Raw genomic sequence first — 16,180 nt, forward strand, 5'->3', positions numbered from 1 at the left:
GATACCATAATGATGATGACAGAAACTAGGGAGTTGGAAAAAATCTATGAATTGTATACTCATCCATGAAGAATCAAGAATTGGCAGAATGCTCATTTTCATAGAGGCTACCTTCATGGAAAAATGAAAGTGGATTTTACATTCTCAATTACATTAACGACAGTAGTCTTTTTACTTAAAAGCTGGGTATCTAATGTCACTTTTTAGAGTTTGCATATATGTACATGTGACACACACACACACACACACAGTATTTTTCCCTGGGATTTTTCTAACATGCTATCATCCTTTTATGGATTATCTTATCTTCCAGTTAATCTTTCCTGGCTTTTCACTTAAGTAATAGGAAGTCTGGTGTGTGAATTTCTCTTGGAGTTTGCTTCAATGGCTAATGGCCAAAGTGGGCCTATTGGTGCCCAAGGAAAGTTTAGCTGTGGCCACATTTTAAAGCCAAAGGCTTCAGTTTGTGAAGACCTATCTAAATGCACTTGAAGCATTTTTTTGGTTTTACCCAATTCAGGATGTATACATTGTAAAGGTTTAGGCCAACAGGCTATTTGTATTGTATCTGAAAAAATTATTGGTTCCAGATACCTGATATGTAAATATAGATATTAAAACATTTTAAGTCATTTTTGGTATTTTGAAGATATTACTTTTTTTAACTTTGTTCTTTTTAGGGAGATTTGAAAACCTGAAGAAAATAGTGTCAGGGGCTTGATTTTCAATGAATATCATTTATTCAATTTCATAGATTATGACTGAATTATTTATTGGATTGGGCCCTTACTGGACTAAAACCCATTCTTCAAGCTAGTCATATTATAAATGCAACTTCTAAAAAGTGAGATCTATTTTTGCCAGTATATCACACAGTTAAAGAAAACATAAAACCACATACACTGACTAAAGGTACTAAACAGTGCAAGAAAGATAAGTATCTGTTGGAAGTAAGAGATTTCCTCTTTGATGAACCAAATTAGTTCCAGTAGAGTAGTAATGAATTGAACCAGCTACACCCAGTGAAAGAACTCTGGGAAATGACTATGAACCACTACATAGAATGCCCAATCCCTCTATTTTTGTCCGCCTGCATTTCTGATTTCCTTCACAGGCTAATTGTACACTATTTCAAAGTCCGATTCTTTTTTGTGCAGCAAAATAACTGTTTGGACAGGTATACATATATTGTATTTAACTTATACTTTAACATATTTAACATGTATTGGTCAATCTGCCATCTGGGGGAGGGGGTGGGGGGGAAGGAGGGGAAAAATTGGAACAAAAGGTTTTGCAATTGTCAATGCTGAAAAATTACCCATGCATATATCTTGTAAATAAAAAGCTATTAAAAAAAGATCGAGATTTCCTCTTTAAAAGTAATAAAAGGAGACAGCTGGGTAGCACAGTGGATAGAGCATTGGCCCAGGAGTCAGGAGGACCTAAGTTCAAATCCAGCCTCAGCTACTTAACACTTAGTAGCTGTGTGACCCTGGGCAAGTCACTTAATCCCAATTGCCTCATCGAAAAACAAATTAAAAGCGAATAAAAGATTCTTTCAGCATTATCATGTCTTGGTACCAGATACCCTTATATTGTGAAGGATCATAAAGGATGGGCATTTAAGAAGCCTTTTCATGCCAATGGAATTTGTTTTATTTCCTCCTTCCCCCATCATCATGATTATTCCCAGTATCCCTCCCCATCCTAGAAAAACTGCCACATATAACAAATTGTATTTTAAAAAACACTATGGGGTATCATCTCATCATATCTCTTCATTGAAGTCATGTTTTATCTCTCTAATTTGCTACATTGATTTGTGTGTGAATGTGTGAAGTTCTTCCATCTATGTTGTTGTAGTCAATATGTGATTGTTTTCTTGCTCTATTTACTTGGCTTTACATCAGTTCATATAGATCTTCCCATACTTCTCTGCATATATTACATTCATCATTTCTTATCTATTTTGTTTCCAATTCTTTGCTATCACAAAAAATTCCTGCTTCAGATATTTTAGTGCATAAGAAGGATTTTCTTTTTTATCATTGGCTTCCTTGTATGAGCTCAGTAACAGAGTTTAGGGATCAAAGTGACTGGGTACTTTAGTCACTTTATTTGCATGATTCCAATCAAATTACTTTCCAAAATGGTTCTACCAATTCATCGCTCCACCAATAATGCACTAATGTGCTTATCATTTTACCATCTCTCCACCATTGGAGATTACCAATTTTTTTGTCATCTTTGCCAATATTCAAGGTATGAGATAAAATCTCGGTGTTTTTTTGGTTTGTATTTCTCTTATTACAACTGCTTTGGACCATTCTTTCCTGTAGTTGTAAATACTTCATAATTCTTCTTTTAAGAACTATTTGACAGCCATGACCACTTTATCTGTTGGATGATGGGTGTTAGTCTTATGTATATTTGTTCATTTTTTATGTTTTTTGGAAACCAAACCTCATCAGAGAAATTTAAAACAAGGATTATTTTCTATTTGGCCACTTCTCTTACAGAAGGTTTTCCATTTCATGTAATCAGTTCCCAATTTTATCTTTTGTAATTGTCTCTTTCCCTTGTTTAAGAATATATCACTTACTCATAGCTGTGAGAGGCATATGATCTATTTCTCTTCTAATTTTTTTAATAATATGACCTTTAATATTCAGGTGGTGTATCTATGGAGAATATATTGTGAAAAGTAGTATAAGGTATTAGTTTAAGCCTAATTTTTGTCAAACTGTTTTCCATTTTTCCCAGCATTTGATTTTTAAAAATTAAATAGGTAATTCTCTCCTAAATATTGTGTTTGCTGGTTTTTCTAGTACTGTTACTGAGTTCCATTGTTTCTGATTCTCCCTCATCTAATCTGTTCCATGAGTCTGCCTCTTTTTAAAATCGCCACCAGATGGTTTTGATGACTAATACTTTATAAAGTGGTTTGAGGTCTGGAAGTGTTATTATTCCCCCTTTGTCCCTACCACTTTTTATAATTTCCCTTTTATAGTCTACATCTTTTGTTTTTTCAAATTAATTTTGCTATTATTTTATCAAGTTGTTTGAAGTATATTCTCTTTGTAATTTGATTGATATAGTGTTAAAAGTGTAAATAGACTTTGTTAATATTGTCATATTTGTTATATTAGCTCGGCCCAGCCATAGGCACTAAATATTTCTCTAGCAATTTAAATTGTTCTTAGGTAGAATTGTTTTTAATATCAAAGCAAAGTGTAGCCATAGATTTAAGAGATTCTTTATTTTGTTTATCCACTTAGAAGTCAGAAGTGGACAAGAATACTTCAACTCGTACTGCAAGGCGAGCTCCATCACCATCTCTGTTAGCTCGCAAGAGATCACCTTCCCCTGCTCATGTTAAACGTCCTCCATCTCCTTCTACATCAAGGTAAGTAGCTAATATGAACTTGTCCCATGTCATATACTCTGCCAAAATAAGTTAATTTCCTTGTTTTAGAAATTGTATAAAATGGAATATACAATAGCTTCAGTTCAATCCATTTTAAAAGATATTTTAGAATCTTAGAGTTAGAAGGGATCTTAGAAGCCATTGAGTTGAACATTTTTTGTTTGTTTTTTAATTAGACTATGAAAACTTGCATATTTTGCTCTATTAATCTGAATATAGGCTGCCCTTCCTAAAATGATGTCCCTTTGGAAGGAAAACATAAATTTGTTCACCAGTTATATATAATTATCATCAATTATATGTAATGTTCAGGTTATACTCCAGCCATATTTGGGGAAAAAATGTGGCCTATGTTTAGAATAATGTAGTGATGATAATACCACTTATTGCTTGCCTAGTGTTTCATGCTTTTTGAAGGGCTTTAATATCCATAAACATACATTTCTTTAAAAAAAAAAAACCCATATTGTTTCTTTTTCTTTGGTAGATTAATTTCAAGAAGTCGTCCACCTTCTCCTATCACATTAAAACAGCAGCCATCATCGCCCACTTCTGTTTTAAAACCAGCTTTTAAACCTATTCAACGGCCCTTGATCACACCAACTGTTATACACATTACCAAAAAGAGTAGACTACCGGAAACAGATAGCAAACCAAAGGACGTATACGAAGAAGACAGAAAACAAGAACATCGTATATCATCAGCTTCAGAGAGAGAAAAGGTACCATCTGCGCGAAAGACCAAAGAAGGTATGATGATAGTATTTAAAGTTTCTTGTGATAGAGCCTCAATTAATTGGCTTGTTTTAGAACTAGTTAATTGAATTTCAGGGACTCAGTAGAAGAATGGTACCTAGCATCTTGATCCAATTTAAAATTTTCTTTGTGCCATGCTGAGTTCTAAAAAGAATTTGCTCTTAATGTTCTCTATGGTTTATCATTAGTATTATTAATGAACTTGGCTGTGATTTATTATTTCAATAATAATAACAACAATAATATCAGCGTTTATATATAGTTTTGGGTTTGTTTTGAGCCTGTCTTGTTTAGGCTGAAAGTTCAGGGGCTTCTCATAGGCCTGTTTCATTGATCAGCATGAGAGTTTTGACTTCCAGTTTGCCCCTCCTGTGTACCCATGGGGTCCCCAAGGTGATACAAGATTTAGTGTAGACATAAGATTGGCTTAAAGATCTGCCAGTCTCATCCTCCTTGGCAGCAATTATAGGTGCGTTCTACCTTGCCTGGCTACCTTGAGTTTTACAAAACATTCTCCTCTCGGTAATTCTGTGAATTAGATATTGCAGCTGTTTTCCCCATTTTACAAATGAGGAAATAGGCTTTGAGAGTTTAAAGAACCACCCCATGATATAACTAGTAAGTTCCTGAGGCAAAATTTGAACTCATGTCTCTTGACTCCAAATCCAATCAATCCACTCACTGGACTGTGGTACTAAATCAAGATAGGGAATTCTACCACCTATATCTAAACTTCAAGCCCTTTATGGAAAAATTTCTGTCTACCCCTAAACATGGAACCATTTTGAGGTTCAGTCTCTTGTTGTTTTCTCTCATTACAAAAGTGGATGGTTATCACCAACACATACCTAAGAATAAATGGAAAATGATACTGGATTTAAAGGATTTTTTAATCCTTTTTTAATCCTTAAATCATACTATATAAATGTCAGATATTACAGTGATTGAATGCATCCAATCTTATCGATGTGGGTACTCTCTGCTCTAGTGCAGATTGCAACTCAAATATGCATTATTATCTTGTGTGACTTGTGTCCATGTAATCTTATAAATCTTTCACAGATATGCACCTAATATTCTAAAGGTCTTCCCATAGAGGTCTTCTAGCAATATGTGCTAGTACATGACTATTTCTAATAATGGTAACGATTTAAATTATAGTAAATGATTAAATATGAAAACTATGAACTTCTGTTGTGTGTAGTTTGCTTTAAAATATGTCTATTCTCTTTTGCAAAGTTGTAGTGAGTTGACTGGTTCTGAAGGTATGAGCAGTAGGTCTCTTACTGTATAACTGCTTGTTGCTCTCCAAAAAGATTGCACCACTTTGCAATCTTCACCATCGGTGTTGGAGTGGGGCGATTTTCCCACAGCTGTGTCAACATTGAATCTTACTGTTTTCAAGTAATCTTGACAACTTGATGGATAGAAGGTGATAGATTACAATTATTTAATTTGCTTTTTTCTGATTATTTTGAAGAGTTGGAAGTTTTCATGTTGCTGTTGATTGGTGTTTTGTTCTTTAGAGATCTTTGTTTGTATCTTTTGACCAGTTCTTTTTTTATAATAGCTTCCCCTCCCAAATATATGCAAAGATAGTTTTCAACATTCACCTTTGCAAAACTGTTACCAATTTTTTTCTCTCTCTCTTCTTCCATTCCTCCCCCTCCCCCAGACAGCAAATAATCCAATAGAGGTTAAACATGTGCAATTCTTCTAAACATTTTCCATATTTGTCATTCTGTACAAGAAAAATCTAGATCAAAGAGGGAAAAATGAGAAAGGAAAAAACCAATCAAACAAAAAAGGTGAAAATACTGTGCTTTGATCCATATTCAGCCTCCATGATTCTCTCTTTGGATGCAGATGGCTCTTTTCATTACAGGTCTATTGAAATTGCCTTAAATCACATCATTATTGAAAACAGTCAAGTCCATCACAGTTGATCTGGGTAATCTTGTTGCTGTGTACAGTGTTCTTTTGCTTTGATCAGTTCTTAAAGATGTCAAACTTCAATTAAAAACATTTCTCAAAAATTTTTCTAGATACATTTCTTTTCATATGATCAAACTCAACTATTATAGAATTTCTTGTTTTTGCAGTAGCTAGACAGTTTTTTTTACCTCTACCCAGTTATGAAAGACTTTTATACCTTTATATAAGGCATTTGCCTTTATACCTAAATAAGTAAATTCAAGGCTATTTGAAGCAAGAGAACATACCCTTATTCTCAGGGGCATCAGGAAGGTTTCCTTTAGTAGATGGTACCAGAACTGAGCCTTGACAGAAGCAAAGAGGTCAAGGGGAGGAGGAAGAATTCCGAGCAGGCATGGAGATGTCAGAACAGAATGTAGAGTTTGAGGTACAACTAGCTGGTCTGTGTGCCTTGTAGAGTGTTGGAAGGGAACTAATGAAAAATAAGTCTAGAAAGGTAGGTTGGAGCCAGATTAGGAACAACTTGAAATTGTGGCTGAGGAATTTTCTTTTCTTTTTTTTTAATCATGGAAATATTAGGGAGCCACTGAGGATTTTGGAGCAAAACAGTTGATGTGTCAAAAACTAATCTGTGTATGTCATTGATTATGGGTCATAGTTAACTTGATCTTTTGTTGTGTGTTTTAGATCCTTTTGGTTGTTTAGATAGTTTTGATAATTAATTGGTTCTTTAGAGTACAATTTGAGATGGGGAAATACAAATCCCCCTTTTTCTTTCTTTCTTTTTTTTAGTCTTCATAATTTCCCTTGATATAAATGACTTTTGTTCCATAGACATTTTGTTATTGTTTTATCTTATTCCATTATTCAGTTATCTTATTGGCATTTTGATTGGTTAGTATTTCTGCTTTCTCAAAATTCTTTTTGTCCTGATGATGGTATTGTTTTGTACCTCTTGGTCAGTCTGGTGAAGCCTATAGACCCCTTCTTAAAATCATGTTTTTAAATGCATAAAATAAAATGCATCAAATTACAAATAATAGCATTTTTGCATAGTTCTGTAAGATTCAAAAAATATTTTACATAGTTATCTCATTCGATCTTCATAACAACACTTTGAAGTAGATGTAATTATCTCCATTCTATTGAGGAAGAAGCTGAGGCTGAGAGGCTAAATGAAACAGAAGCCAATTATGTTGAAAAATAGTTATCAACATAATTTTTAAAAAGTTCACAAAATCCAGTTTAAAAATTCTACCTTAGGGGAAATTTTGTTGCATCAGGCCCCTGACCAGAGACCTGAGCCTTTTTTTTGCCTTTGATTTCTCATCTGAGAAATTAAAGTATTGAGTTCTATTGGCTTCCAGATTCTTTTGTAACTTTATCCATGGAAGAGAATATGATCTTTCTTCATTGGGGTGACAAGTGTGAGAGTGTTCCTTTGCCTCTTCAAAGTATGATGCTTAGAACTCCCCTATTAAATCTGACCATAAGAAAACCTTTCCCTCCAAAAAAAGCCAACTAGTTTCCTTGCTTTATTACATTACATTTATTACATTACAGACAGTTTTTCTTGCCCTCATGCTTCAGGTCAAAGAGATTACCTTCTGCTGTGCTTTTTTCCCTTACCTCTCAATAATAATCTACTTTCTCTAGGTATAGTCCCAAAAGAGACTCTATATAACAAAAGAGAACTATATTCTTTTGGTTGCAAATAGCCATTTGGTAATTTTTTAGATGGTGGATGTGATATAGTGTTGTAGATATTATCAGGGAAGTAGCAGAGTATAATGTAAAGAATTTCACTTAGGAGTCAGGACACCTGGGTTCTAGTCCTATTGCTGCCTAGATAATGAGGTTATCTGGCCTTAAGCAAGTCACTTCTCTCTAGACCTCAGTTTCCTTCTCCATGAAATGAGGGTGCTTACTTAGGAGATTTCAAAGGCCCTTTCCAATTATAAATTCTAGGATTAAGCCTTCAGAGTTTCAGCTAAAGGGATGATCACACTCCTAGCTGCCAACACTCAGAATTCTCTGTGGGCAGAGTTGCAGTTGCAATAGAAGCATTTGCCTACATGAACCACTGTTTCTTTCTTCGTGGCAAAATAGAAAAAAGAAAAAGGAAAAAATAACTGCAGATTAAAACTGTGATTAAAGATATAGCTTGCTATTTAAATTTTGAAATGAATGAACTATAAAACCTACAGAGCAATTTTCAGGTAGAATGCTTTTTTGTTTGGATGAAGATGTGAATTTTTGTTGAAATTGGCTTTCCAGCAACTTTGAAACTCTGTCAAATTATCCTGACTGCCTGCATTTTCTGTTGGTTTTTTTTTTACCTGACATCAGAAAATTACCATTTTGCCACATTTTCTATTTAATTGACCTTGACAGCAGATTTCATTTTTCTTCCTTTCAGTTAAATCAGAATTTCTTCCATTTTACATTTTCCTGATGACTCATAATGTCAGTAGATTTCTAGGCTAGGTCCTGACATGTCATAAGAGAAAAAAAAAGAATCCTGATTAAATTTGATTAAAGGAAATATCTATCTTTTAAAGATAAGTGGGGGGAAATGTTAATACTCTAAACATACAGGTAAACTAACTTTTACCAATGATTTCTTTATATACTCTCTAACTCTTTAATTAAACCCTCCCCATATAACAAAACAAATGAGTTAAAATCAGCTAAAAAAAAAATGAGTGTCTGTCAGCATATACACCATTCTGCTCCTATAATTCTTCACCTCTTTACTGAGAGATTGGAGATGTGGTTAATCATCTGTACTCCACAACTTAATTTGGTCATTTCAAGCATGTGAACGTAGCAAAATATTGTCACTCTATAAGCTTGGAAATAGTAAGTTAAACTAAGTATGTAATTATCATCAACCTATTGCATTTTGGGTCCTTTTTACTCAGAAAAGATAACTCGCATTTTTATATAACTTGGAAGTTTGCAAAAAACTCCCCTAGCAATAGTCCTGTAAACTAAATAATACAGGCTTTAATTATTCCCATTTTTACAGATGAGGAAACTGAGGCTGAAAAGTTAAGTGAATTTACCATGGTCACACAGCTTGTAAATGTTTCCCCTGGGATTTGAACACAGGTCTCCTGACACAGGTCTTCCAGTGTTGTCATCATCATCATCATGAAGAGGCATTTATTGCCTTCTCTGTGTAGGACACCATGGGTATGATGAATTTAATATTACCAATGTCTTTGCATGTTTGAGTAGAAGGCAGATTAGGTTTGCTCTGTCTCTAGAAGGCAGAATTAGGAGCAGTTAATAGAAGTAACTATCTGATTATTTTGGAGTTTTTCTATAGTATCAGAGGTAGAATAGAGTACAAAGCTTTGTGATTTGTTACCTACGTCAGTGGATGCAGTACTGTTATAACCCTTCTGTTGTTTTTAACTATGGGCCTGGCACTTCTTAGAAAAAAACAAATGTTACCAATTCCAGAAAAACCTCAGGGAGCTACAGCACACAGTATGGAAGTGGCTGATTAACTTGCACTGTGGCTAGCTTTGGTCATCTTCTGGGATCCTGAGGCAGTCATCACTTAACAGCAAGTTTGAGTGTGTCTGGTACTTATTGTGTAGAATTCCCCGGAGTTTGATTAGTTCTGTTGCTCTGAGAAGAAAACGTTGACCTAGGATCCAAAAAGATTAATAAAGCCTGCTGGACACGAGAGGATTGCTCTCTTAGGTCTTTTTAATTGCTTTATCTTTAGAATCCCCAAATTTCCTAGTTGGAAGGGACCTGCAACTGTTTGGCCCCAACATGAATAGAAATCCTGTCCACGCATGCCCACTAGTGACCATGTAGCTTCTACCTGAACAACTTCATTAATGGGGCAGCCAGTTCCACTTTGGGGCAGCTTTTCATTATTAGGAGATTTGTGCCAAAATCTGCATCATTGTGGCCAAGTTCTTTCTCTGGAGCCAGGCAAAACAAGCATCATCCCTGTTTTACTTGAAATGTGTGAAGACAGTGATCATGTAAGTCTTCTCTTTTTCTAGATAAGAAGCTAAACCTTCTTTAGTTCCTACTTAGGTTATGGTATTTAGCCCTCTCATTATCTCAGTCATTGTTCCAGCTTGTCAATGCCCTCCTTCGAATATTTGAACATAATACTCTCCAGATGCTTTGACTGGAACCATGACCTCTCTTCTTCTAGACATCAGGCTTTTCTCAATGCAACTGACATTGGCATGTTGTAGTTTTGGCCATTTCCAAAGCATTCTGCCTATACTCAGCCATCGTCCATCTCTTAACATTTTGAGCTGGCCAGGATTTAGAAGCCAACCCCATCATTTTGTAGATGAGGAAACAAGTGGCCAAAGAAGAGAAATGACTTAGCCATGTCAGACAGGTACTAAGTGGCAGAGCCAAACTTCAAATCCAGATTTTCTTATACAAAATCTAATCGTTCTCTGCTCTAGCATATTGTTCTGCCTTGTTCAAGCATTTTTTCCTTTTCACTTTGAGCTTCCTTTTATAGTTATCTCAAAATAGCTGTTTTTATTAGAGACGAATTATACTTTGGAATAAGTTATTAAAAATTGATGCTGGGATTTGGATTTTGTTTTGTTTCAAGAACAGATACCATGAATCATGAGTCCTACTCTCTTGCATGTATTTTTAAGTCCTTTAAGGCTTCCTTTTGTATATAGTCTCTTAATTTGGGTTGTACTTCGTAGTAATCCAATTGAATCATGCAAACTTTTATTAAAAATAGAACCCAGTAGTAAAACTGGTCCCGGGACCACGAGTACTGAAAAAGCTGCTAAAATTTTGACAGGGAAACGCCATGCTCGGGAACTAAAGCATCGTGAAGAATGGGGAAGATCTCACAAAGAAGAGGAAAGGTAAGACTCAAACAATTATTCTCAGATCTTGCCAACTTTTGTTTTGAATACCGGTACAGGTGTCAACCTTAAAAATCTCATCTCCTCAAAAAAAAAAAAAAAAAATTAAGCAATAAATGATCAAAACTTTCAATAAGTCATTTAAAAGTCACTTAAGAAGGCAAGAGAAGGCCACCTAAATACACATAGAATACTTTTCCTGTCCACACAAATATTTTCACAAAAAGTACACTGACATTTAAAACAATTAAAGGATCTTTCAGCTGTCCTGGGATAGGACTAGGGAGTGACATTCCTAGTAGCCGTGATTATTGTCTGTCTCATGCATATAGTTGTATGTGTTGAATGTTATTTAAATGAGTACAAATTGATAGGAAAGCCTTGCCTGGTCAAGCAGGGCCTCATGGATGTTCTGCCTTAATGTTATCACCACTTGTCCAGCCTCTGGTCTTTCAGTGGAATCTGAGCAGTCTCTTTATCCTGGGAAAAGGGTCATGTGGTAAGTCAACTAACACAAGACTGCTTTGTCCTGGAATACAAGTGCCATTTGTTCATTACCTGGTCTGGGCACCCCCTTCCCAGTGCTGAGGCATTGTCTAATATTGTATTAGAAGGTTACTTGGTGAAGGTAGAATCAGAACAAAGATTGCTGAGTGACCTTAAAGCTCTGGTAGCCAAATTGCTTTTCTTCATCTTAAGAGGTTCTGTCTTCCACACAGATCACAATATTAGGGTCTAGTGATCCTGACTTTCCCACTGGCATTGGTATTTTCCAGATCTTCCTTTTTAGGTTCCCCTAGAGATGTCTCCCTTCTCTTTGAGCTTATAATGTAACTTGCTGTTACCCTGTGACCATCCTTCAGTTCACCAGGATTCATATGTCACATTACAGTTTTTCCCAAGATAATAGGTTATTTTATGTGGAAGTCGTCTTCTTCTTGAATACTAGGAGATATGTGAATCTCATTAGTAAACTGGCTTCAACTCTTCCCACAGGAAGCACCACCTCTAGAAACATTTCTTCTCACCAGCTTACTTCATCCATCATTTCTTGACTTAGATATCCTGGCACCTAAGATATCTTGTCCTAAGTTTAGGGATCCATCTTGTTTTGTACTCAGTAGCCCTCTTGTCACCTAACTCCAAGATATAATTGTATTGAACGCTTACCTTCAGCTTTCCAGGCTTCCACTTTTAGCACTCTTTTAAAAATTGCTCTTTCATCTTTTTCAGGGCACTGAGAGAAAATTTTTTCAATGGAAAGAAAACTTAAATTGAATAGAAGTAAAATACTAACTATTATCATTTATTGTTAACCAAAATTACACAGTATTGAACTTTCACTGAGATCTCCCTCTGATAACTCACTGTTGTTCAGAAGTGCCTTCTGGGTTCTTAAAAACTTCAGAATAGGCCCGGTGATGGATTCTTTGTGTATTTCAGTTAGAGACTTGGCTATCAGTTGTGTCTGACTCTTTGTGACCCCATGGACCATAGTATGACAGGCCCTTCTGTCCTCCATTATCTCCCAAAGTCTGTCCAAGTTTATGTTCATTGCTTCCATGACACTATCTATTCATCTCATCCTCTGTCATCTCCTTTTTCATTTGCCTTCCATCTTTTCCAACATCAAGGTCTTTTCCAGTGACTCCTGTCTTCTGATTATATGGCCAAAGTCTTTAAGTTTCTGCTTCAGTATTTGACCTTCCAGTACCTAGCCTGAATTAATTTCTTTTAAGTTTTAACTGATTTGATCTCCTTGTTGTCCAAGGGACTCTCAAAAGTCTTCTCTGGCACCACAATTCAAAAGAGTCATTTCTGTGGTGCACAAATTTTCCTTATATTTCTACTCTCACAGCCATACATTGCTACCAGAAAAACCATCTAGCTTTGACTATACAAACCTTTGTTGGCAAGGTGATCTCTCCTTTTTAGTATGCTGTCCAAATTTGACATAGCTTTCCTTCCAAGGAGCAAACATCTTCTAATTTCATAACTGCTTTCACCACCTACAGTGATCTTGGAATCCAAGAATATAAAATCTAACACTGCTTTCTATTTCTTCTCCCTCTGTCAGGAAGTGATGGGACCAGTCGCCAAGATACTGGGGGTTTTTTGGTGTTGAGCTTCAAGTCAGCTTTTACTTTCTCCTTTCTCACCTTGCTCAAGAGATTTCTTAATTCTTCACTTTCTTCAGAGTCATTATCATCTGCAAATCTGTGATTGTTATTTTTCTCAGCAACCTTAGTTTCAATCAGTTATTCCATGTTCAGTTCTTACTGTTGCTTCTTAGCCTGCATTTGGGTTCCTCGGAACACAAGGTGACCTAGTATTCCCATCTCTTTGAGGACTTGTCACGTTTTGTTGTGATCCATTCAAAGACTTGAATGTAGTCAATGAAACAGAAGTAGATGTTTTTCTGGAACTCCCTTGCTTTCTTCATAATTCAACAAATGTTAGCAATTTGGTCTCTGGTTTCTCTGCTTCTTCAAAAATTAGCCTGCTCTTCCAATAATTCTCAGTTCATAGATTGCTGAAGCCTAGCTTTCAGAATCCTAAGCATAACTTTACTAGCATGTGAAATGAGTACAATTTGAACATCCTTTGACATTATCCTTCTTTAGGATTGGGATATAAACTGATGTTTTCCAATCCAGTGGCCACTGTTGAGTTTTCCAGATTGGCTGGCCTGTTGAATGCAGCATTTTAATGGCATCCTCTTTGGGGATTTGAAATAGCTCAGCTAGAATTCCATTCTCTTCATTAGGCTCACTATTAGCGATACTTTCCTGAGGCCCATTAACTTCATTCTTCAGGTATGTAAGTCCCTCTACCATGAAAAGGCCATGACCCAGGAGGAGTGATAAAGGACTAGCTTAGCTAATTTCAGAGGGACTGATCACCAAAAGGTTGGCTGTGAAGCAGTGAATGTTATTTTTCCTGTAGTTCTTCATAGAAGTTACATTCTGCATGGGATAAGGGAAGGGGTCCAACACACCAATAGGATCACCATGCAATGTAGTAAATAACACTAATACAGCATATTTGATTAAGTAAAGTGATTATTGTGGACCTTTCTTGTCTCAAGTGCCAACAGAGCCAGCCCTAGGTACCTCAATGTGAGTACTCGCATCAGCCCAAGAAGCATCTTTAAAGGTGTTGAGCACTTAGAAATATTTTCTACAGGGACCCTGGTCTTTTCAGTTATTTGAGGGGACATATATTGAAGGATTTTTAAAATTAGCACAGAGAATTCCCTGCAAGTCTTGTGTCTCTCTAGTACTGTACTCACTCCGCTATGTAGCAAGTCAGAACTAAAGGTATCGTGAGCTGACCTGCTGTACCTTGCATAAGCACTTTTTTTAGTACTAATTGAAGTATTCTATTTCCTTAGCTTTTATAATTAGACCTCTTGGTTTTTTAATAGTATTTTGTTTTTTCCAATTACACATAAAGACAATTTTTAACATTCACTTTTATATAAAATTATGATTTAACAAATTTCCTAATTTCCCCCAGGATGGCAGGCAACATGATATAGGTTATATGTGTGCAATCACGTGAAATATTTCCATATTAGTCATGGTGTGAATGAAGAAAGAGTTTATCAAAAAAATGCATTTTGCAAAAGGAAAAAACCTCTCCAAAAAAACCGTATAAATAGTATACTTTGATCTGTATTCAGACTGCACCATTTCTTTCTCTGCATGTGAATAGCATTTTCCATCATGAATCTTTTGGAATTGTCTTGAATTGTTGTATATTTGAGAAGAACCAAGTCTCTCTTAGTTGGTCATCACGTAGTTTTGCTGTTACAGTGTACTATGTTCTCCTGATTATTATTATTTATTATTATTATTTTGTGTAAAGTCTTTCCAGATTTTTCTGAAGTCTGCCTGCCTTTATTTATTACAGCATAGTAGTATTCCATTACATTCATATGCCACAACTTGTCCAGCCATTTCCCAATTGATTGGCATTACCTTAAGTTCCAATTTTTTTTGCCACCACAAAGAGAACTGCTACAAATATTTTTGTATATGTAGGTCTTTTTCCTTTTGTTTATGATCATTTTGGGATGCAGGTTTAGTAGTGGTATATATGCACAGTTTGATTGCCCTTTGGGCATAGTTCCAAATTACCCTCCAGAATGGTTGGATGAGTCTACAATTTTGTCAACAAACAGTGCATTAGTGTCCTGATTATCCCATATCTTTTCCAACATTTATCATTTACCTTTTATTTTTATTAGCCAACCTGTAAGATGTGAAGTGATACCTCAGAGTTGTTTTAATTCGCATCTCTGTAATAGTGATTATTTTTTTTCTTATGACCTTATGACCTTCTTATAACTTTGATTTCTTCATATGAAAACTGCCTGTTTATATCCTTTGATCATTTATTAATTGGGAAATGGCATGCATTCTTATAAATTTGATCGAGTTCTCTATATGTTTAAGAAAAGTATCAGAGATACTTGATTTAAAAATTGTTTCCCAGATTTATGCCTTTCCTTTCTAATCTTGCTCACATTGGTTTTGTTTGTGCAAAATCTTTTTAATTTGATAAAATCAGTACTATCCTTTTATATCTCATAATGCTATCTCTTGTTTGGTCATAAATTCTTTCTTTATCCATAGATCTGACAGCTAAACTATTCTTTGCTCTTCTAATTGGCTTTGGTATCCCCCTTTATGTCTAAATCATATCCATTTTGACCTTATCTTGGTATTTGATTTAAGATGTTAGTCTATAACTAGTTTCTGCCTTACTGTTTTCCAGTTTGCCAGCAGTTTTTGATATATAATGTGACTTTGCTTTGCCCCCAAAGCTAGAGTCTTTGGGTTTATTAAATACTCAATTACTATGGTTATTTACTACTGTGTTTGTACTGTATACCTACTGTATTCCATGGATCTACTATGTACCAGACAGTCTCTCTTTTAGCCAGTACCAGATAGTTTTGATGATTACTGCATTATAATACAGTTTGAAATCTGTTGCAGCTAGACCATCTTCCTTTACTTTTTTTCCATTCATTCTCTTGATATTCTTGACCTTTTGTTCTTCCAGATGAAATTTATTTTTTCTAGCTTTGTAAAATAATTTCTGGTAGTTTGGCATGGCACTGAATAAGTAAATTAACTTAGGTAGAGTTGTCATTTTTATTATATTGGTTCAT

At 35.3% G+C, this 16,180-nt stretch overlaps 1 protein-coding gene across 10 annotated transcripts in view; it reads left to right on the forward strand.

The window, feature by feature from the left end:
* Positions 1-16,180, forward strand: part of MAP7D3 (MAP7 domain containing 3) — a 79,784-nt gene that overhangs the window by 47,159 nt on the left and 16,445 nt on the right. For all 10 annotated transcript variants that reach the window (XM_074278456.1, XM_074278458.1, XM_074278457.1 and 7 more), the window contains 3 exons: positions 3,279-3,406; positions 3,915-4,177; positions 10,932-10,998. In XM_074278456.1, coding sequence (XP_074134557.1) covers positions 3,279-3,406; positions 3,915-4,177; positions 10,932-10,998 — 458 coding nt within the window. The remainder of the gene's footprint in view (positions 1-3,278; positions 3,407-3,914; positions 4,178-10,931; positions 10,999-16,180) is intronic.

The sequence above is a fragment of the Sminthopsis crassicaudata genome, chromosome X (assembly GCF_048593235.1).
Source record: "Sminthopsis crassicaudata isolate SCR6 chromosome X, ASM4859323v1, whole genome shotgun sequence".
Lineage (NCBI taxonomy): Eukaryota > Metazoa > Chordata > Mammalia > Dasyuromorphia > Dasyuridae > Sminthopsis > Sminthopsis crassicaudata.